At 49.4% G+C, this 23,543-nt stretch overlaps 2 protein-coding genes across 8 annotated transcripts in view; one reads left to right on the forward strand and one right to left on the reverse strand.

The window, feature by feature from the left end:
• The window catches only part of TEP1 (telomerase associated protein 1), a 1,080,103-nt gene that overhangs the window by 307,275 nt on the left and 749,285 nt on the right, over nt 1-23,543 (reverse strand). The window lies entirely within an intron of this gene.
• LOC147703508 (caveolae-associated protein 2-like) lies at nt 1,321-21,629 on the forward strand. Its single transcript, XM_086931876.1, has 2 exons — nt 1,321-2,068; nt 19,002-21,629. The coding sequence occupies exons 1-2, from the start codon at nt 1,340-1,342 to the stop codon at nt 19,683-19,685; spliced, it is 1,413 nt and encodes a 470-aa protein (XP_086788002.1). The 5' UTR covers nt 1,321-1,339; the 3' UTR covers nt 19,686-21,629.

Raw genomic sequence — 23,543 nt, forward strand, 5'->3', positions numbered from 1 at the left:
GTTTCAGACATCACCAGCTCTTTAGGTGTGGACACTTAGAAAGCATGGTTCCCTGATGACCTTTTCAGAACGCTCCACATCTGAAAATCAATGTGTCTTGCGTTTTCAAATAACAACTTGCCGCCCGCTGGCGCCAGGACTCCTTGTGCCTGTGAAATGATGAACGTTATGTCCTCGTTATTCTGCATCTGCCTTTGGACTGTAGCGTTTATTTAACTGGTCATTGGCAGAACTTTCTAGAATAGATTCCTTTAATAGGACTCATGCGGATTGGTTTTCTTTAAAGGACCTCGCCGTCTTCAAGTCGGACCTAGGTGAAAGAAATCTCCCCTCCTTGAGAAGTTGACTCTGCCCTAGTCTCGCGGTGGGGCGGGGCAGAGGGTTGCTAGGCTGCACACGAACTCTGATGATGCACTTAGTTACAAGCACTTGTCAGCGGTTACATGGGTCTGGGGAACCCTATATTCATATCGGCAACGATACTCCCCTCTGCAGGTCCAACTCGGGCTGACGAGCAGCACAGCTGCCTTTTGGGAGAAAGACCTGCCTGGTCCCGCGTGAAGTAGAGTTTGGAGTCTAAACTTTTAAAGATGTGTGCATTCATAGGTGGAGACTGCGAGGTTTCAGAGGCTACACGTTATATGACAGGGCACTGCACTTGAGCGGGCGGTGCAGCGTCAGTACACCAGATTCCTGCCCAGATAACGCATGTGATATCTGGACAGGCTTCGGACAGCACTGGGCCGTGAGTGTCTGTACATTGCACCCAGATGCCAGATGTTGAGCGGCTGCCTTCTGGCTGTGCATTGCGCAGGCTCTGAGGACCTATACGCGTTGCTTTATCCACTGATAGTTAATGTACTTGTGCGCGCGGGGCAGGGGTTGTGTTCTCTGTATTTTTCCAGACAATGATTTCTGAACCCCCGAGACGCGGAGTGCGGGGTATGCTAGCTCATCGAAGCCGAGAGTTGAAAGGCGGAGGCGCTGCACGTCACCTCGACCGTTCAGAGTGGGTGCGTGTGGTACCCGTGCTCATGCCCAGGCACCGATAGCATAGTTATTATCTATACATACAGCGGGCCCTGAGAGATCAAGTTGCTGGCACGTTACTCATCACTTGTAGCTGAAGCGGCCTAGAGAGGCCCGGATTGCTCTGAACATTTTTCCGTGAAGAATGCGCCATGAAACTTTGGGCGAGGGTGGGGCGGGGAGTGGGAGACCCCGGGAAGGAATGATCGCCGCTGGAAGGAATGCTGCTGGAATGCCCTTGTGAGGTTTCCTCCCTCCCACCTCCTGTGGGGTGGAGCAGCGCTGGTGGAGCCGAGCCAGGGGTGCAGGAATGCGTCTTACAGCAGGGAGGGGTTTTCACTGCGCGCCTTACGCTTCCTCGCCCCCGGCACACAGTGGAACAGAAGTGAATCCAACGAATCAAGGCCTGGGAGGAGCCGGAAAACTCTGGGCGTGGACGGAGCCTGCAGGAGTCGGCCTCATCTCTGGGCTCCAGCAGTCAGGCGTCTTCCCTCAACTCCAGGACAAGTCTGACAGCTCCCAGAAGCCTGCCTCGGCGCGCACAGTCTCCACCATCACCATGGCAGAAGCCGCCATCCCGGACTCTTGGAGAAGCATCCACCCCGAGCCCAGGTACAGCTTTGAATCCCCCGAGCTGGTGGCTCCGGGTCTGGGCCCGGAGGAGCCTCGGTCCCAGGGAGCAGGGCCCGAGGCGACCCCCGAGGGGACTCAGGTGAACGCCCTGACCGTGCTGACCCTGCTGGAGAAGCTGGCCAGCATGCTGGACTCGGTGCAGCAGAAGCAGCTGCGCATGGCGCAGTGGCAGACGGGCATGGAGAACTCGGTGAAGCGGGTGCAGGGCCACGTGAGCCGGCTCTCCAAGGAGCACACCTCCACCAGCAACATGGTCAGCAAGCTGATGGACCGCTCGCTGCACCTCAGCGCCGACATGAAGGAGGCCCGCCAGCACGCCCTGGTGCGCAGCGCCCAGGTCAGCCGCCTGGAGGAGCACCACGAGCTGATCATGAACCGGAGCCCCTTCAAGGTGCTGCTCTTCCAGGTGAGTGGCGGCGAGCAGCGCTGAGGCCTTCGAGGCGCTTTTATTTTAGGTCAGAGACCGCTATAGGCAGGATAAGAGGCCTTCTGAGTACAGCTCTAAGTGGCAAAGGCCAGCTCCACCACAAAGAGGCCATGGCACCTTTGAAGTGCCTTTCTTCCAGCCAGGTGAGTGGCGGTGAACAGCACTAAAGCCTTCTAGGCGCTTCTCTTTCAGGACAGAGACAGTGACCGCTATAGGCAGCATAAGAGGCCTTCTGAGTACTGCTCTTGATGGCAAGCCAGCTCCACCACAAAGAGGCGAAGGCACCTTTAAAGTGCCTCTGTCCCAGGTGAGTGAAAAGACACGAGGCTGTGCAAGCGCTGCTCCTTGAAGGGGGGGGGTGACAGAGAGCACCGCAGGCCGAAGGACTTCAAAGGGCTATTGTTTCGGGTGAATGAGACACAGGACAGGAGGCTTTCAAAGTGCTATTCTTGGGCGCTGAGACTATCCCCAGAGAGAGGCCGTGAGAGCCTGTGTGTGCTGCCCTTCCAGGGAGGGCCGGGGAGCACCACAGACAGCCCAGGGAGCACCACAGACAGCCCATGCCACTTGAAGGTGCTTCTCTTTCCTGTGAGCGCTCAGACACAGACCACGGGGCCCCTTTTCCTCCAAGTGAGTCTGGGGTGCCACAGACCTTCTCCGAGACCACACAGGCACCCCTGTTCCCAGCGAGTGCCAGAGTTCACCACGGACAGCCACGGAGAGGTCACCAGACCCAGGCTCTAGCCACCCACGAGCCAGAAACTTCGACATAAATCTAATTTGATTATTAGTCTACATTTTTACAAAACAGTTTACAAAGTCCCGGTTCGCTCTCTGGGAAGAAATGGTGCCTCTGAGGGAGGCAGGTGCAAAGAGTTAACACTGGAATATTTTCTGTTTGGAAAAAGTGTACAGTTGGCAGCGCTGGTCCTCCAAGGGGCGGGGCTCTGCCAGAAGGGGTTGAATGTGCTCACTCGAGGAAGGGCGTGCAGCTGTTGAGACCAGACTGCCGCTGGAATAAGAGGGGTCTGCAATGCATTGTCTGACTGTAGTCTGCTGGTGCGCGCAGGGTGGTCTGTGGGGACACAGACTTATATGCAACCGCACAGAGCCGTCTGTAAGGAAACGGAAATATATGGTGCAACACAGGGGGTCTGTCTGTAGAGAAACCAAGATACATGCACGAAATACTTTTAAATGGGTCTACAGGGACGCATACATATGCAACAGGACAGTGGTAAATGATGTGAGTGCCTGGAGACACATGCAGCACTACAGGAGGGTCTGTAGGGACCTTGAGATACAAGCGGCAGCACAAAGGGGTCTGTAGGAACGAGGAGGTATGTAGCAGGAAAAAGAGGTCTGCAGGGAGACGTATACAGAGGAGTCCCGTAGAAACAGATATGAGTGATGCTGTGGAATATTTCCGCCACAAGGGGGCGCACAAGCCGAGAGGAGTATGGAACTGAAAGCGTTCTGGAGCGGAGGAGACATAGGGAGGAAGGGTGTGTCTCTCTGCAGAGAGGGGTGTGCGGGGATGGGTCTGGAGCTGGACGGAGGTTCAGCAAGGGGAGCATTATACAGTGAATGGAAAAGGGTCTGTACCAGATGGCGGAGGCCTTCGGCGGAAGGGCGGGGTCTATAATCAAGTAGGACGGGGTGATATACAGGGCTGTAGGGGTTCAGTGTAGGGCAGTATCAAAAAGAATGCAGGGCGGGCGCGAGAATAGTCTGCACCAGGTATGGGGGCTTCCGTAGGGGCGGGGCTATCAGCACTGCAGTGGCCCCCGGGGCTCCCTAAACCCCAGCTGTGACTATCCTTCCACCCAACAAAATGGAATAAGGGTCCTTGCCCATGACCGCCGTATTACGTCACCTAAGTCGGCTTAGACACCGAGAGGGGTGTGCGGCAGTGGATATGGGCATGCGGGGAGGGCTTTAAAAGCAGGGGCACGAGGTGTGAGTGACACGGAGCTACAAGGATGTATTTATTTATCGGCAGTAACTTTTCGATAAGAAACGTTTAATATACAAGTGCCGCCCGCTATTGGGACTTACATAGATGACCGAAAAAATGTAACATAAAAATGGCAGCGCACAGGTAATGCACACCTTACAGAAACACCAGTTCAGGTTTGGGTTTCTTGAGCCTCTGTGTGAATGTCATTGGCGATGACAAACACATATAGGACCATGTCCCACTGAACCTACAGGAACATAAAGTTACAACTAAGTGGGATCCTTTCAGGGCACAAGTCGAGGAGGGGACACGCGGATACACGGCCTCTACCCATTATTTTCATAGGGTGGAAGCCGTCGACCCTGCCAAAGGGTGGGCCCCATATAAATATGGCCAAGGTGTCCCGGATTCATTTTTCAGAGAACGGGACACATTCAGCAGCTCCTGCAGGTGGTCTACTTTCATTTCTGAGCAGTAAAGTGCAGGCGGGGAGGGGGCTATCAGATTCCGGCTGGGGCATAACAAAGGCTGAAGTTAAAGGGCCATCAGGCCTCATGTTGGATTATCCTGTCTGGCAGCTATCAGGAGCCAGAGCCTCACACCTAAATGCAATGGAGGGAAACAAAGGCTCGCAGCTTATCACTTCACAGGTACTTAAAGGCATGTTTGAGACTTTGTGCTATCCCTGTATATAACAGACATACATGCACTGGAAGAATGTCAAATGCTTTGGTCTGTTCCAGTATTTACACAACAATTTAAATACCACTATTTTATTTTATTTATTTTATAGCGCTATAGAGCTACTCATCCCAGTGCAGGGAGTCAGAGCTCTTTACATCACTTATGCACAGCTATACATCCACAATAAATCATGTGTGTGTAAATCAATGTACATAAGACAGTGAAGGTTACACAGTGTAGTAGTCAAATGTCTTTCACAGCTCACTGTGCTATGTGAGAAGGATTACAATTTATAAACTGCAAGTAACAAAATGATCTCTGTAATTAAAGCTGTAAGCCACTTACTTGACCATTTACATAAAATAAAAAAAATCGGTTATCTGTATGTTACATCATGTGATTTGCAGTAGACATATTAACCCTCTATTCTACTTTCATTCAAAATAGGATTAGACAAAACACCGATCTCTACAGCAAATGTGGTAACCTCAAGAGTTATCTCACCGTTATTATTATTCCCTGAGATTTAGTTGGCACACAAAGATCTCTGCAGCAGGTGCCTTAACCCCATAAGATATTTTAACCCCTTCCGTGCTGGTGACGGAACCACGCTGTCACGAGCCACGGTGGCGTGTGCTCATGACGGTGTGGTTCCGTCATGCCGCGGCTGTTCCGCCCACGCGGCACTGATTCCCCGCCTGTGCGGGCTAATTCGTGAGTGGGCGGAGTCGTGACGGAACCACGCCGTCATAAGCACAGCCTGCTCGTGACGGCGTAGTTCCGTCACAAGCATGGCGGCGCTGTGCGACCCCCCCCCCCTGCGCCGCGGCGGAATTACCGCTGCAGCCAAGGGGTTAAAAGGGAGACTTTGCAACCAATTAAGCAGAACAGATTTACTGCCACGTTTCTCCTCGTTTCCAATGTCTTTGTGGCAGTGTTTTAAAAAATAAATGTATATTTTAAAACCCATATTTTGTGTCAGGGTTAATTCACTTTCTTGGAACAACCTTATGCAAAATCTCATTTGTTAAATATTGTAATGTACTCATGATAGACCTGCTAAACATGTGTGAGGCCTTAAGATCTGATGTCACTTCTTGTGATGTCACTGCCTGTGAAGTCATTGGTTGTGATGCCTTGTACGATGTGACACCATGATATCACTTGCATACTGCCTAACATGGTTAGTCCCGCCCACTTCTTTTTTTCAGGACTTCTGCCCCGATTTCTTTATTGCATTTTGAGTTGCGGAGATGTCGACTTCCTGCTGTCATGGAAGCTTTCAGAATAGTCCTACATACTCAGCACCAGACTTGATGAGATTTTTGGCTGTGTTGAGAGAATATTAGATATATTCAAGAGTTGGTAGCGTGCAGCCGTGGGTGTGCTGGTAAAGGCGGCTTCCATTTCCTCAGATGGGGTGCAGGTGCATTCAAAGAGCAGATAGTTTACTGGGACAGGGTGCAGACGTGACGGGGAGCAGCGGTCTGCAGAGGCGCGTGCGGTGTCAGGACAGGTCTGCATGGGCACTGGTGGCCCTCAGGGGGCAGCACGTGCAGCAGCTGTTCTAGGCAGGGCAACAGAGCAGGACTGCAGGCGCAACACCCAAGACGCAGCAAACGTCTCTCAGGAAGAAGGTGGGCAGTAGATTTACATATAAACTGCCTCCCACTCACTGCGCTGTTTAACGTGATTACCTGCAAGGAGAGCCAGGAACACCATTTTATTTTGCATTTCACAGATCTGTCACCTGACTATAACCAAAGCCACTGGAATTATGTGGCATGGGAAACCAAATTTTGCAGCAGGGTTGACTAAATTATGCATCAAGAAAAGGCAAATTATGCGGTGAAATGTGCCACATTTTGAGACAGTATTACTTCATTAATTTGTCGTTTTAGAAAAACGGTCCAGGCGTTTATTTCACCTCTTTTGCACCAGTTTAACAACCAAATACAGCAATAAGGAACTGAAAGGTGACCAGTGAACTTTGGCGAGGGGCCTTCCACTGTGTAGGAACATGTTGCCACATTTTTTACTAACTTTTTATCTGTTAGAGCTAGAGACAATTTTTTTTGTTAAAATCTGCAGACTATGCAGCAGATGACGGATTACTTGGCGTATCCATAATTCTGAAGAAAATGCTGCAGCCACAGACTCACCCAACTCCAGTTGCCCGGATATGATACTATCAGCCATTCCAGGCTCTTCAGCTAAGATCATTTTGCATTGTGGGGCTTGTGCTTTTACTTTTAACACTTATTATGGTCTTAAAATCCCAGCATGCAAAGTGCTGTTGGGTAAAATTCTAGATTCGAATGAGCATTGCACAGAGCCACTTGCCAGCTATGTTTAAACTTTTTACAAAGTCGTCTAGTCAATTAAAAAAATCGGCTTGTTGCATACATACAATTAAAAGTGAATTCTGCTCACATAATATGTGAGGATTCACTCTTTCACTCACATCGTGCACTAAAACAAGCATTGGCAATGCAAATATTTTTTTCTTGTGCTTATTGTAAGGCATTAAACAGAGCTTCAAAACACAAAGTACAACATGAAGAGTAGCAACACAACCGTCCCTAATATAAAGAACAAGTAAAGGACAGATGGTAGTAACAGAAGGAACACTACACGATTCCCCCACACATACAGTACAGGTACAACACAGGTTGCTAGCACACTACAGAGGAAGTGAGAGGCATTGAAGGAATGCTCTACAGTCTCTGTAAATCGATGTAAACATGTACAAAACTCCTAAAAGAAATAACCACATTTCTAACGGAATTACCATACTCTTATGTACTTATATAGGATGATAAACACTCCCCTATCTAGTGTCGTATACCTCGTATGCAGGTTCCACATCTAGCACGGAGAACTATCTGAGAGTATTACTATTCAGGGGTTAGACAGTCTCCTAGTTATGGGTGCCCTAGTTTGGGTACGGTTAGATCACTTATGTTGACATTTATGGTCTCCCTTTGTTAAACTATCAGACCGATATTAAAATTGTATGTGGGTTAGCTAAAATAAAAATTCCACTGGAGGACGGATGAGCAGTGGACCCTACTTATATTTTCCATTGACAGATTTCGGTCCCGGAATATTGCTTCTGTGGGGTCAGGCGCTTTCCGGGACTACAGGGAACTTACATCAAATACTGTGAAACAATTCCTGTTCACAGGGCATGTTTACCAGCGTCAGAAGGGGGCAGACTGGGCACATTTCCACAGGCCCCACTTCTGGAAGATGCCCATCACGTGGTATTGGCATGGCTGGTGGCATGTGCTGCTGGTTTCACTGGGCACGTCATTGTAATCGGGCTCACACTAAGAACGGGCCATGCCCATACTGCCAAGCCACACTCGCAGCTGACTGGGTGTGGGCAGCGATCACGCATTGGCTGTGAGACCGCGAGCCACACGCGCAAACCCCCAAGCATCCCCAGTCTTATTTCAAGGACCAATAGGGCAGTCGTAATGAGGCAGTGATGGAAGGGTCCCAACGTCCCATAATCCTTTGTGCCCTGCCTGTGTTGCATGCTCTCTGAAAAAGTAGCGCCGTGGAGAAATAAGGCTCCATGCAGAGCTTGGCTGAGTTTGGACCTCGTGCCTTTCTGCAAGGGTCAGTGACTGGCACTGTATTGGTGAGTTATGAACTTTTACATACATGTTTATTTTATTTTGGATCGTTTCACTTTAGCACATTAGTTTATATCACTGTACTGAGTGGCCTTTATTATTATTAGAATTACTGAATCACCTCATTTCTGCAGTGACAATTTTATTGAGAGGCTAGTCAGTGGTCTTGTTTCTCCTATATGGCCTTTTTTTTATAGATGGACCAACATTATAGTCGAAACCATATACAAGAGAGATTTTTGTACATTACGCATACTAAACTGAATTCCACCAAGGTGCTCTCATGCTGCGATTATGGAAAAAGAGGCACAGTGTAGAAAAGTAATAGCCTAGGGTCACACACTTTGGTCAAGCTGGGAAGCCAGGATTGAAACCAGGTTTCCCGATTACACATTGGAATCACACTCTTACCCTGGTATGCTCTGAATACAATGTTATTAGTGACCCAAGAGGCACGGTGGTTGTCTTAGGTCTCCTATACAGGCTTTTTTATTGTTATATATGGAGTAACTTTATGGTCTATTACACCATATATAAGAGTAATTTGTATTGTGAGCATTCATAACTGAATAATTTGAAAGTGCTTTCAAATGTGATGATCACAAAAAAGGAGCCACAGAAAAGAAAATTTCCCAGAGTCACATATTTTGGTCAAGCTAGGAAGCTGGAATTGAAACCAGAGTCTCAGGTCAGGGCCCTGCAACCATTGTTTGCACTGGGTCTCACAAAAGCCATTCAATGGCCTGGTCGGGTTATGCAAGTTCATTCAAAACATCCTTTGTTTTTCCATAAGATGAGTCAGCAATAGTAAGTAATTTTATTTGCACAGTTAATTAAAACCAATGCAATGCAATACAAAACATGAAAATTAAAACACAATATAAAATCACATATGTTTAAAACCATCATTATATGAACATTTATGTTCTATTCTTAGTAATTAAAAAAAAAATCATATCAGCCATTCAGTTATCTCTCAGTATTTGAAATTAAGTATGATTTGTGTTACAAGACAAGTTGGAACCAAGTCAATTCAAGGTTCTGGCCCTGGCATTTTGTCCCCCACAGCCTTGAAAAATTTTACCAGGCTGCAGCTCAATTGAGGGTCCTAAGATGAAAATCAGGTTAGTACTGCGCTCCTTCGTGTACGTATCCCAAGCCAAATAAAGTGTTGTTTTCAAAGGAGTTTCCTCTCATCCAGCAATTTCTCGCAAGAGCATAGTAAGTGAATCATGTCTTCTTCTATATGACCGCATAGCCGGCATGACAAACCTGCTTTCTTTTTTAACCAGTGCGGGAGATGCTGGATGCAGGGCAGCAGCCCAAATCTGTATTTTAAGAAGCACATTTTTGTCTTTTTGGCATAGCCCAAGCCCAAATAGTTCTGAGGAGCTTTTGCCGAGTAAGAATTCAAAATCATCCAAGCATGCGTTCTTTTTGCAAAAACTGTTTTGTCTTGTACCCACGACTGGTGTTTGATAGATTTCTTTACCAGTTTATTGAAGGTTTTATGGTCTAAGGAAGATGCCCAGAGCTGTTCCAGCCCGGTGTTTACAAGACTTTTTGCAAGATATTTGGCTGCAGGCGAGGTCGAAGTCTGCTCTATTTCCCTCCATAGATGTTCGTTCAAGGTTCCCTGTGCAGATTTCCTCACTTTGTCCCATACACAGATATAGGCCCCCTGGCGTGCCAGGAGCTGTTGTTGAATGCCAAACTCCAGCCTAATCTGTGATGGGGAGGTCCACTTAGGAAGACTAAAGATGATTCTATATGCAGCTGTGATTGTATTGTCAAGTATTGTTGCATCTCTGCCTCGAGTCAGCAATAGGAGAAGTGTCCCTTCCTCCTAGAACAGGTACACCTCGGACAGACACAGTGTACGCTTCTTTCCTTGAGAGGCAGGTACAGCTAGGGCAATAGCAGCGCAAGCTTTTCCATTTACAGGGTAGGTTCAAATCAGGCAGCGGCAGTGCAAAGGCTTCTGCCTTACAGAATAGGGACATCATGGCAGTAGCAAAGCAAGCTTCCCTCTCTAAGAAGACAGCAAGTGCACTCTTCACAGCACACATCAGACAGGGCAGACCAGTACCAGCGTCCATCAGTCACAGAACATGTTACGGCATGAGTGACCTGTAAGTTAAAGTCCGATCTCTGGTGTGGGTGCTAGGTCACAGAGCTATGTATAGGGGGATGAGGGAGTGAATATGCGAGTTCTGTCATCATTTTCACTTAGATGGTATTCCACGTCAGCGTCCTAAAAGCCCTGCTGCTGTCAGTCGGAGACCTGTCTGTACTTATTCTTTGGTTTTGAATGCATTGATAAGTAGCCGTTGCCTAGTAGGTCGCTGGGTCTGATGTACCAAAGGGCTTTTTTTGCCCATTCTGTGTCTATGGAGAAATGCCTGGGCGCATAAGGGCCACTGTTTTCTAGAGCAGCCTCTCCGCAGCCCAGGTAACTGTCCTCCGGGGCAGGCAGGCGCACAGGTGCCAGGCTCCTCGAACAGGGTTTGAATCAGCACACACCAGGCTCTGTGCAAAAGGGCGGCCCTTCAATATATTGAGGGCCGCCAGTGTCACGGACTGACTGCTGTGCAGGCTGGTGTCAGGGCCGCCAGTGTCATAGAGTGCCGTGCAGGCTGGTGTGTGTGAGAGGGCCGCCAGTGTCAGGTGTGAGGGCCTCCAGTGTCAAGGACTGCTGTGCCGGCTAGTGTGAGGGCTTGCTGTGCAGGCTGGTGTGAGGGCCGTCAGTGTCATGGAGTGCTGTGCAGGCTGGTGTGTGTGTGAGGGCTTGCTGTGCAGGCTGGTGTGAGGGCCGTCAGTGTCATGGAGTGCTAGCAGGCTGGTGTGTGTGTGAGGGCTTGCTGTGCAGGCTGGTGTGAGGGCCGTCAGTGTCATGGAGTGCTAGCAGGCTGGTGTGTGTGTGAGGGCTTGCTGTGCAGGCTGGTGTCAGGGCTTGCTGTGCAGGCTGGTGTCGGGGCTTGCTGTGCAGGCTGGTGTCAGGGCTTGCTGTGCAGGCTGGTGTCGGGGCTTGCTGTGCAGGCTGGTGTCGGGGCTTGCTGTGCAGGCTGGTGTCAGGGCTTGCTGTGCAGGCTGGTGTCGGGGCTTGCTGTGCAGGCTGGTGTCAGGGCTTGCTGTGCAGGCTGGTGTCAGGGCTTGCTGTGCAGGCTGGTGTGCGAGGGCTTGCTGTGCAGGCTGGTGTGCGAGGGCTTGCTGTGCAGGCTGGTGTGAGGGCCGTCAGTGTCATGGAGTGCTAGCAGGCTGGTGTGTGTGTGAGGGCTTGCTGTGCAGGCTGGTGTCAGGGCCGCCAGTGTCATAGAGTGCCGTGCAGGCTGGTGTGTGTGAGAGGGCCGCCAGTGTCAGGTGTGAGGGCCTCCAGTGTCAAGGACTGCTGTGCCGGCTAGTGTGAGGGCTTGCTGTGCAGGCTGGTGTGAGGGCCGTCAGTGTCATGGAGTGCTGTGCAGGCTGGTGTGTGTGTGAGGGCTTGCTGTGCAGGCTGGTGTGAGGGCCGTCAGTGTCATGGAGTGCTGTGCAGGCTGGTGTGTGTGTGAGGGCTTGCTGTGCAGGCTGGTGTGAGGGCCGTCAGTGTCATGGAGTGCTAGCAGGCTGGTGTGTGTGTGAGGGCTTGCTGTGCAGGCTGGTGTGAGGGCCGTCAGTGTCATGGAGTGCTGTGCAGGCTGGTGTGTGTGTGAGGGCTTGCTGTGCAGGCTGGTGTCAGGGCTTGCTGTGCAGGCTGGTGTCGGGGCTTGCTGTGCAGGCTGGTGTCGGGGCTTGCTGTGCAGGCTGGTGTCAGGGCTTGCTGTGCAGGCTGGTGTCGGGGCTTGCTGTGCAGGCTGGTGTCAGGGCTTGCTGTGCAGGCTGGTGTCAGGGCTTGCTGTGCAGGCTGGTGTCAGGGCTTGCTGTGCAGGCTGGTGTGCGAGGGCTTGCTGTGCAGGCTGGTGTGTGAGGGCTTGCTGTGCAGGCTGGTGTGAGGGCCGTCAGTGTCATGGAGTGCTAGCAGGCTGGTGTGTGTGTGAGGGCTTGCTGTGCAGGCTGGTGTCAGGGCTTGCTGTGCAGGCTGGTGTCGGGGCTTGCTGTGCAGGCTGGTGTCAGGGCTTGCTGTGCAGGCTGGTGTCAGGGCTTGCTGTGCAGGCTGGTGTGCGAGGGCTTGCTGTGCAGGCTGGTGTGCGAGGGCTTGCTGTGCAGGCTGGTGTGAGGGCCGTCAGTGTCATGGAGTGCTAGCAGGCTGGTGTGTGTGTGAGGGCTTGCTGTGCAGGCTGGTGTCAGGGCTTGCTGTGCAGGCTGGTGTCGGGGCTTGCTGTGCAGGCTGGTGTCAGGGCTTGCTGTGCAGGCTGGTGTCGGGGCTTGCTGTGCAGGCTGGTGTCAGGGCTTGCTGTGCAGGCTGGTGTCGGGGCTTGCTGTGCAGGCTGGTGTCAGGGCTTGCTGTGCAGGCTGGTGTGCGAGGGCTTGCTGTGCAGGCTGGTGTGTGAGGGCTTGCTGTGCAGGCTGGTGGGAGGCCTTGCTGTGCAGGCTGGTGGGAGGCCTTGCTGTGTAGGCTGGTGTGAGGGCTTCCTGTGCAGGCTGGTGGGAGGGCTTGCTGTGCAGGCTGGTGGGAGGGCTTGCTGTGCAGGCCTCCAGGGTCAGACTGCTGTGCAGGCGGGTGGTGCCTCTGGAATGAGATCCGGTCACTCGCGCGTTTGCTCCCTCTTGCTCGCTCTGGGAACCCGTTTACTGAAACGAGTGGACACAGTCAGTAGCCCTCCATTACAAAGAGGAAGGGTCCAACAGGCATACCATGTCTGCTTGACCCCAAATGTCTGAGGTCCAGCTTAACTAATCATGGAGTGGACTACCTACTCTGAAGGTGAAGGGGTCTGCATGTCTGGTTGGTATCCACCACAGCCACAAGTGCTGGCCCCCCAGGCTTCTACACATGCTGATTGGCTGCCGGGTCTGAGAGATCTTATCTCTTCCTCTGGACCCCCTGCAGAGCACAGCACAATGCAACTCGGCACAAAGGCACTTCCTGATATAGAAACACTCGCCGCACAAAACAGGAAGGACCGAGGAAAGGATGGAGATTGTTGGGGGGAGGGGGGGGGGGCTGCACTTATGTTCAGGGAGGAGAAGGGGGGCACTCCATGTTCAGTCGGCGCGAGGAGTTGGAGCTGGGGGTCTTCGGTGGAAAGTTGTAGGGCCTTCGTTGCCAAGATCCAGCTTGTCAGAACCTGAACACACATTCCTTATTAAAAAAATAAATAACAGAGCGTGTGTGTTTTTAGCAGAAGAGCGTGAGTCATCTGTGCCAGGCGGTCCTGTCGGGAGTCGGAGGGGGGGTAGGGCTGGCAAAGCTCGGGGAGGGAGGAGGGTGGAGACGGAGACGGGATGGTACGGAGAGATAAAAGCTGAGAGAAGGCACAGGGGAGCAGCATACCTGCCAACTTGTAGAACAATCTCACCGTGTGTGTTTGGGATTGGGGCCTCGTGCTGAGAAATATCTACGAGGCACTTTTGGTACACCACCCCGCCCACAAGCCCCTCACCCTCCACCCCAAAAAAAAACTTGCTAGTGCCAGGTCCTGTGTTGTTTTCACACCTCTTAATGGACGTCATCAGTTAAAGCCTCAGAAACTGAGTAGGAAAACCACTATTTACAGTGGTTTTCATCTCCCCCCCCACCGTGTGATATCGGCTCCTCACCGGGAGACCGTGTGATGAGAGCCGCTATTGTGTGTCTACGGCGGGTGGCACCGTGTGAGTTGGCAGGTATGAAGTAGGTAGGAACGAAAAAGAGAGAAGAGCGAGAGAGGACAGAAGGGGAATGAAGAAACCGCGGGAAATAAAGTGCTTGGAACAGGGAAGAAGGCCGTGGAAAGGGAGCAGAGGCAAGAGGGGAAAGGTCGGAGGCAAGAGGGGAAAGGTCGGAGCCAAGAGGGGAAAGGTCGGAGCCACGAGGGAGCGTCGGATGAGGAAAAGGCACAAGGGGGGTAAGAAGAGAAAGACGAGGTTATGGAACGGGAGCAGACAGAGGTAGGCCGAGGGAGACGCGGCAAGACTGAGCAGACGACGAAGAGGGGACAGAAAGGAAGACGACATGCGCTTCAGCCCCTCATAAGGGATAGTAGGCCCTACTGTCCGCTACATAAATGCAAATAGTGGGGAAGGAGTCGGGGTATTAAGCAGGCTAGAAGAAGGCAAGACAGATGGGCAAAAGCAACAGGGGCAGAAGGGGGCGCAGAAGAGGTCTCTTAGAAGCTGTAAAGATCAAACCATTGGTAATAGCTGCTTCCCTGGCTCCATCTCACCCAAGTCCAGGCGGAGAGCCTGGGCGAGATCACAGCCATAAGGAAAATGTGACGTGCTCGTGGTAAGGACAGCATGTATCAGAGAGCATGTTGGAGGGCGAGGTGCATAAAGACTACTTATTTATCACGTTTCAGAGGAACTGGCAACAGAAAACGACCACCCAGTCAACAGGCTTGCCAATCTCCATCCCCTATGTGGCCCCCATGGACCCGGGCCTATGTCCAGCTCCACCCTGGCTGCACTCACTGCTCTTTCTAGGTCTTAGCCCTTGGTGTTCTGTGGCTTTGGAACACATCCCGTTTACATTCAGTGCTTCAGCGCGCTTTAATGATTGGACTCGGCCTACTGTGTCTCGCTGAGTGCCCAGCCGCTTGCGGCAACTGTAACCTAACTGACTACATGGCCAACCAGGAGAAATATGCACACTGCTTAGAGTAACACACAAACAAGAAACATCACAGTTTACTCATGATAACAGGGTTTATGTAGCGTTTGGAATACAATGCGCATTTTGGAAAACCTAAATGGACAGTTCTATTCAAAAATGAAATGTAAGATAGAGGAATATTCATATGTGGCTGACATGCTAACAGCCAGCAGCAGTGCGGTATGCAAAGTTACATGAAGGTAATTCTGAAACACAGGATGAAAAGGTACGCAGTGCCACACGGCCTCGTGTAGGCAAACTACAACTGAGGCAAACTGAATCAAAGTTAGTCATGTAGCCGAATACCGCAGAGCCCAGACGCTTTGACAAAGACACCGGCCTACACCTATTTGCAAGATGAAGTGGTTGGCAGAGTGGGGCTCAGAGGTCAGATACTTAGCAGCATAGTGGTATAGTGATAGACATAACAGCGTTCTCTGTCCGCGGAGCTGGGGTACAACGGCAATTCCGCAAGAAGCTGAAGACCAGGCTATTCAACTAGCCTTCTTGAAGGACCATCGAGACTGCCTGTGTTCAGGCCCAGCCTAATCGCCTGTCTACTCCCACCGACTTAGCGCCAAGATACCTTCACAGCTGACAAGCAGCACTCTACAAATCCACATACATAACAAACTGTGGATTTATATACAATATGACATCTCATTACAAGAGGAGACGAGGGATAGTGCCAGTTTAATAAAATAACTAAAAATGAGAGCAAATGACATTTTCGGCAAAAGAAGTACATGGTTGAGATTCTGTGCCAACTATTGGTGAAAGATAGGGTTGAACAACGAGGAGGTGGGGTCGCTATCATCCACAAGGACAGCTGGAGCATCACAGAAACCGCCTCCTTCGAGTACGACTCCTTTGAATGCCTATACACTGTCATCAAGACAAAAGACAATGACTCTCTACTGTGCCACCTACTCTACCACCCCCCGGGCAGAAATAACGAGTTCGGAGACCAATTATCAAACCTGATTGCACAAGACACACTGGGCGACTCCAAAAACTTAATTCTTGGCGACCTGAACATCCGGTGGAATGAGACCCACAACCCTCTAATCAAATCGCTATCTAGCCTCCTTGATGAGAACAACCTCACCCAACATTGTACTGAGGAGACTCACTACAAAGGAGCCACACTGGACGCCATCATTGCCCAAAAGAATTCTATCACGGTCAACCACATACTACCAGTTGACTGGTCAGATCACCACATGATCTTATTCCACATCAATCACCCCATCTTCTCGCTTAAACCTCCGCAAGACCCGCCTAAATGGTCGAGAAACCTCTCCCAAGTACCCCAAGACATCTTGGAAGGTCAACTAAGCGCTCTTCTTTCAAATAACACTATGCACCTCTCGACCAATGACCTCGTCGACCACTATAACTCGGGGGTAGTCGCCATACTTGACAATCTAGCTCCTCTTAAACTCAAAAGAAGCAGAGCCACTCCATCCAGAACCTGGTTCACTGCGGACCTCAACGCAGAAAGAAGAAACCTGAGAACCAAAGAAAGAAAGTGGAGAAACAACCCAACCGCCATTCTCCGCCTTCAACTAAAATCAGCCCGTAGGAAGTACAACAACCATATCAAAAACAAGAAATCCAGCTTCTTCCGTGAGGCATTGGTCAAATCCAAAAACAGACCCAAAGAACTCTACAACATAATCAGACAACAAACAACAAAGCCCCTGCCCTCAACCCTACAGGCTTCCAAAGAACTCTGTGACAACTTTGCCAACTTCTTCAACGTCAAAGTCCAAAAAATCGAACTATCTCTAGACATCAACAACCCACACCTCCAGAAGAGCTACTCGACCTCCCCAGTGGCACTCCCATCCGACTCCTTTCCCTCCCCCTGGCTAAGCTTTCGCCCCGTCCAGGAAACTGAGATAATCGCGCTGATCTCGACCTCCAAACCTTCAGCACACATCTCAGACCCCATCCCCCCATCTTTAATCAAACAAATGAAGCTTACCTTAGCGCCTATCTGGGGAAGAATCATAAACAGCTCCTTACAAAGCGGTGTGGTCCCCGATTGTCTAAAAATGGGACAAGTCACTCCCCTCCTGAAAAAACCCGGTCTCGACTCAACTGACCTGAACAATTTCAGACCAATATCTAACCTCCCTTTACTCTCGAAAACACTTGAACGCTGTGTACTCCTGCAACTGACGCAACACCTGGACAACATCAATCTCCTGGACCCCCTCCAATCTGGCTTCAGACAAGGCCGCAGCACTGAAACCGCGATGTTGAACATCATAGATGACATCCATGGATCTCTTGACGCTGACAAGTGCTGCCTCCTCATACTCCTTGATCTCTCAGCAGCGTTCGACACGGTGGACCACAAGCTCCTCATCACGACTCTCCAAGAAAGAGCCGGCCTTGGCGAGGTAGTTCTCAAGTGGTTTTCCTCCTTTTTACACAACCGTTCGCAACTAATAAAAATCAAGAACTTCACCTCCGATACCCAGCAAGTCAACAAGGGTGTCCCTCAAGGATCGGTGCTCTCCCCCCAGCTCTTTAACATCTACATGGAGCCACTCGCTAAGTTACTCAGGAACGCCAACATCAACTTCCACCTCTACGCGGACGACACGCAGATTTACCTGGAAATCTCCTCTCTTAAAGACATCCAGAGACTCAACGATATCCTAAATGAAGTTCAAGACTGGCTGACAAAGAATCACCTGAAACTCAACCCCGATAAGACAGAAACACTCCTCATCTCAAACAAAGAAGATAACCCTCAAATCACCGAGTGGCTAAAGTCGATCGATGCTCTCAAGGGTAACCTAACGCTAGCCGACTCCGTTAAATCCCTGGGCTTCACCTTAGACCCTAAACTAACCCTGACAAATCACATTAAGAACTCGGCGAAAAGCGCATTCTTCAACCTCAGACTTTTGAACAAAATTAAACCTTACATTCCCAACAAGGACCTCAAACTAGCCACGCAATCTCTAGTTCTATCAAGACTGGACTATGGGAACTCAATCCTAACAGGCATCCCCAAATCCCACCTGGCTCCACTAAAAACAACACTTCACGCGGCAGCAAGAATGATCACAGGCTGCAAAAAATATGATCGCATCTCCCCGGCTCTTAAAGAACTCGAATGGCTCCCTGTGGAAATGCGAAGTACCTTCAGAACGGCCTGCCTAACCCACAAGGCCCTCCACACCGGCAAACCGGAATACCTGGCTAACAAGCTCAAAAAAGCAGGCCAAGCCAGAAATTTGAGAAGCTCTAATTCCCTACTGCTCATCCTACCAAAAACCAGAAGGAAGAGAACTGCGGACTGCTCTTTCTCAGGAAATGCCCCCAAAATATGGAACGCCATCCCCCCGCACATCAGAACTCTACCGTCCTATGCAGAATTCAAGAGCCAACTTAAATCCTTGTGCCTGATCCGCTCCCTTGGTTATGGATAACTTGGAGCTGCAAACGTCTCAGAATCCATGCGGTATTGTTGAATCCAGTACTGAGAAGCCCTGCTGTCCGAACTTTTCTTCTTTCCAAATTGTCTGTCGCCGATTGCTTTTATTGGGTTTGTTTCATGTTGTTCTCTTTTTCATGCCCACTACTGTGAAGCGCTCTGATACCTTCGGGTCTTGTTAGCGCTATAGAAAACTTCTAAATAAACAGATAGGTTCCACCTGAACGTATTCTGAGAAAAGAGGGGAAGAGGAAAATCTGTGTTGCTATTGAATTTGTAGACTTTAGACAAATTAACCTGGCTATTTTTAAGACACTTTCCCTCTTTGTGAAAAGAATGGCAGTGCAGAAGCTTATTCATTGTCCAGCAATATAGCTTCATTTGTTTACCAAAAAACCAAGTATGGCGGTTTGCAATGTTTTTTTTAACACACTTATATATGTTCATCTCTGTTTCAGGAGCAAGAAGAGATTCCTGCCAACATATTTTTGAAGGAACCAGAGCCTCCAAGTGAGATCTCGGAGGAGAAAGGGGAGACAAGCGATGAAAAGACAAAGCCGGAAGAGATCTGGCACACCGTGGACCTGTCCTCTGATGAAGAGCTTGCTCGTGCGGAAGAGGGTCGGGATGATGACAGTGTGGATGAGAAGACCGGCGAATCGAGAGCCAAAAAGATTAGGCGCTCTGGCCTGAAGAAGGTGGACAGCCTGAAGAAGGCTTTCACCCGCCAGAACATCGAGAAGACAATGAACAGGCTTGTGCCACCAGAGAAGAGAGAGAAAATTAAGAAATCGCTGAGCCCGAGCCTTCGGAAAAAGTCAATGTCGGGCTCGGAGTCCAAAGGAGAGGATCCAACCACCACCAACGAGAAGAGCATCCCTGAGGAAGAGGTTGCGGCCCCACAAGAAGAAAAGCCAGAAGAGCCAGCACCCGCAAGTGATCCTGGGAAGACGTCGCTCAGTGAGGAGCCAACATCACCAGCTTTGGAGCTGGCTGAGACTGCACCTTCAAACGACATGGAGACGCCAGAGCCAGTGAAGGAGACCGTCAGGATCACCTTGGACAACAGCTGGATTGCCATTGGACATGATGAAAAGGATGAGCAAGCACCCGAAGAGGAGATACGCCTCGACAGCGAATGAAAGAACCCCCACATTCTACTAATCCATTTACAAAATGGGCTGTGCAGCAAGATAATGAATGTCCCATTGCTATCAATTAACTACATCTATAAGCATGTCCCCCAATTCAACATGATACTTGGAAAGTCCTTCACTGTTGATTACTCGCTCTTATCATTCAATAATGTCCACCACACATTTCACAACTCAACATAGCTCAAGGGCTTTCTAGCAAGTCAATCAATAAGCAATCATTATTATTCCTTTCAATCCATATGACCAATTAAGCTTTCGACCATCATCAACACGCCATCTATATTGTTTACTTGTATTTACCAGCACACTTTCTAATCTAACACAATAACTAGGCTGCTCTACACCAGCAATAATCCATGTGCATCACTTACCAATACAGCTTTAAAAAATATCAGACGACCATTCAGCTAGATCGACTTCTATACCTAGGCACACACAAGCAGCCTTGTTTATCATGATTTAGGCTAGTATGTAAAAGTGCAAGAGGTAGCCAGTAGAGGTGTCCTCAATACTCTGCCTTTTGTTCCTATATAGAAGCACGCATAGATAATAGAGGGTAGCACATGTACACAGTACTGAAATTCCTTCATTTACTCATGACTGGAGCGCCACAATGCATGGAGATGCAAACATGTATTTATGAGGAGATGTGTCCTAGCGATGCAAATTGCTACCTTTTGGATCTGGAGCCCCAGGTCTGAATCCCAGCCTTGGTGCTAGACTCAAGAGTGTATGGTTCTAGGCAAATCACTTATCTTCCTGTACCTAAAATGTGTAACAATGTATTTGCGTCATCCCCACTTGTACATCGCCTCGAGACCCTTCACATAACGGTATTTTTTATAGTGCTCCGTTGCGTCACAGCTAGGTTTGTGCTATATACATACCAATATATGCGTACATATGATTTGGGCTTCTACAACCATACTTGACAGAGGCTGTAACATGCATAGAGACCCTAGTCTGGCTGCTACGTGCATACATTACCGAGGTAGCAATATGCATAGAAGACTGAGGCTTGTCCTTGAATACACAACTGCCAGTACTAAATGCGTACATGAGTGAGGCTACTACATGCATACTTCATGGACCTCCTATATATCTGGACCTACAATGTGCATATATGACTCAAGCTGCTATTTGTATTAATAACTCAAGCTGCTTAAGACACACATGACTGAGGCTGATACATAGACAGAGGACTGATGCCGCCTCATGCGTACATGGGTGAGGCAGTACTGAGGGTGCCACATTTATGCAGCACTCTGGCTGCTTTATACATCAGTCATACTCAGTGGCAACTTGGACGTCCTAGACATGGCACCAGAACTTCTTCGCTCACTGAATGTAGGTGTGCTAGTGGTGATGGTACCCCAGGCTCACAGTTGCCAGCCCACACACGCCTGTGTAGCTCTGCAGCCAGGTTTATAATGTCCAACAAGCCCTCAGCATCCCAAATCTGCCCCAGCGTGCAAACAAATGAAATGAGGCGGACGGTAAACCCAGCACCAGGCTGAATAGCATTTCTAGTGTGCGCCTCCTTATGACGCAGATGGCACTACACAGGCAGATTTGTAAACGAAGGCAGTGGTATCGCTTAAACTGATGTACTCTACCCATCGGTAAAACATGGCCAACTGCCCCTAATATTTCACTAAAGCAGATTGTGTCCAACTATACAAAGGCCAAATGGAGACCCTTTTGACGTCTGCCTCCCTCACACTACACCACAGGGGTTGCAGAGCCCTACGTTTCGCCCTGGCAGCAGGTGTACTGCGCCTTAGGTCTTCTCTGCGGGAAGAGCTCTCAAGTCCTTGAACTTCTGCTTACTCCGTTTATGCTTCACATTTTTGCTTCATGTCTAACTAAGCTCACGGGTATTAAAAGCTTTACTGATGTTTAAAGTTAATAAAGACGCTCTGAAAGTGATATATTTTGTCAGTGTAAATGGAATGGAAAAATGTACACAGCACTGAAAGGGTGGCCAGTTAATAGCGTTGCTGAACTTCAGCCATTTATCTCTGTAAAGGACAGAGCGTGGACGGTCTGCAGGATAGAGAGTTCATCTGTTTGAGATCTGTACAACATTGGGCAGAGCTCTTTCAGCTGAACTCTAGCCTGAGAGAACCGAGAAAGCACAGAGGATAACTGCTCTTTGAGGTCTTAGCTTTTAAGATCTTTGTAACCTCAGGGGTCTTCTACTACTAAGGAGGATAAGCAAGATGAACTAGGCTGCATTAGAAGGGCTGAGGATAAGTCAAGATGAACTGAGCTGCTTTAGAAGGGCTGAGGATAAGTCAAGATGAACTAAGCTGCATTAAAAGAGCTGAGAGTAAGCTAAGATGAACTAAGCTGCATTAGATGGGCCGAGGATAAGCAAGATTAACTAAGCTGCACCAGAAGGGCTGAGGATGAATCAAGATGAACTTAACTGCATTAGAAGTGCTGAGGATAAGTCAAGATGAACTAAGCTGCTTTAAAAGAGCTGAGAGTAAGCTGTAATGAACTAAGCTGCATTAGAAGGGCAGAGGATAAGCGAAGATGAACTAAGCTGCATTAGAAGGGCCAAGGATAAGCGAAGATGAGCTAAGCTGCATTAGAAGGGCCGAGGATAAGCCAAGATGAACTAAATTGCATTCGAAGGGCTGAGGATAAGCGAAGATGAACTAAGCTGCATTAGAAGGGCTGAGGATAAGCGAAGATGAACTAAGCTGCATTAGAAGGGCTGAGGATAAGCAAAGATGAACTAAGCTGCATTAGAAGGGCTGAGCCTGTAAGGTCAGCATCTGACTAACTTGGGAGTTTGCAGGATCCGTTCACTAGAGGAAAATATGTGCTGTCAGGTCCCTGTGAGCAGAGGAGCAGCACTACTATCAAAAACCTAAGGCCTTAACATCTGTGCAAACTGAGGGACATCTCAACTGTCCAATGTGTGAGTCTGCAGGATCAATAATCATATAACCAAAAGGACACATCTGTTTGCTGAGTCACAAGCTGTGCAACCTGGGTGTAGCTGTGCTCTCAGAGCCCGCGCCTGTAAGATCTGTCCAACCTGAGGGAAATCTGCAGCTGCACGCCTCAGCCTGTATGATTTGTGTAACTTGAGATCTAACTTACTGTCAAAGGATCTTAGGAACACGAAAATGGGGTTTCCATCATTGGTATGAGCTTCTAACAGCTGTGCAAACTGAGGAACAGCTCTGCTGCCCAAGGCCTAAGCTTGAAAGATCCCTATAACTTGAAGGACAGACTGAATGTTGAAGGCCGCCTGTGTACAAGAGTCTGGTACTGGGGGCCACATAGTGTTGCACTGGGGCAGTAAGAACCAACAGGAGGGCAAACGGCTCAGAGTGAAAAGGGGAATAGTAAGATCACGCGCAGAGGTAAGTGCTTGCTCTTAGCATCTCTTGGCCTGCATGTCTACATTCAGTTCCCTTCAATCCCTTCATCCTTCTAAGCTCGATAAAAGGTATGCCATTACAGGAGGCATAGACAACACTAGGTATTTGCAGCATTATGAGAATGACTACCACTGCAATGAGAAGCGATACATAGAAGGGTTAGTTGTGCATATTTGCTAACACAGTTTCTGATGAACACAGAGTTCCTTCTGCAGAGTCTTTAGCTTTGAAACAGCATGCACCAGCTTTTAGCCACATTGGTACAAAGTTCTCACTTATGGCTAAGTGGTTTGTGACAAGGTGCTGGAATAGTGGAGAACTCTGGATGAAGAAAAGCACCCTCAGGGATTAGGTGGTGGAGAGTCTTACATTCTTCTAGGATTCTACCACATTCATGAAGATCCAGGTTTCAGTTGGCCACAAAACACTAAAGCATTTCTTT

This window comes from Lissotriton vulgaris, chromosome 7 (assembly GCF_964263255.1).
Source record: "Lissotriton vulgaris chromosome 7, aLisVul1.2, whole genome shotgun sequence".
Lineage (NCBI taxonomy): Eukaryota > Metazoa > Chordata > Amphibia > Caudata > Salamandridae > Lissotriton > Lissotriton vulgaris.

Bases quoted from the DNA above. Each gene is read 5' to 3' on its own strand.
- LOC147703508 (XM_086931876.1), top strand. From the start codon at position 1,340: ATGCGTCTTACAGCAGGGAGGGGTTTTCACTGCGCGCCTTACGCTTCC. The intron at 2,069-19,001 runs GTGAGTGGCGGC...TCTCTGTTTCAG, and splicing joins TCAAGGTGCTGCTCTTCCAG to GAGCAAGAAGAGATTCCTGC.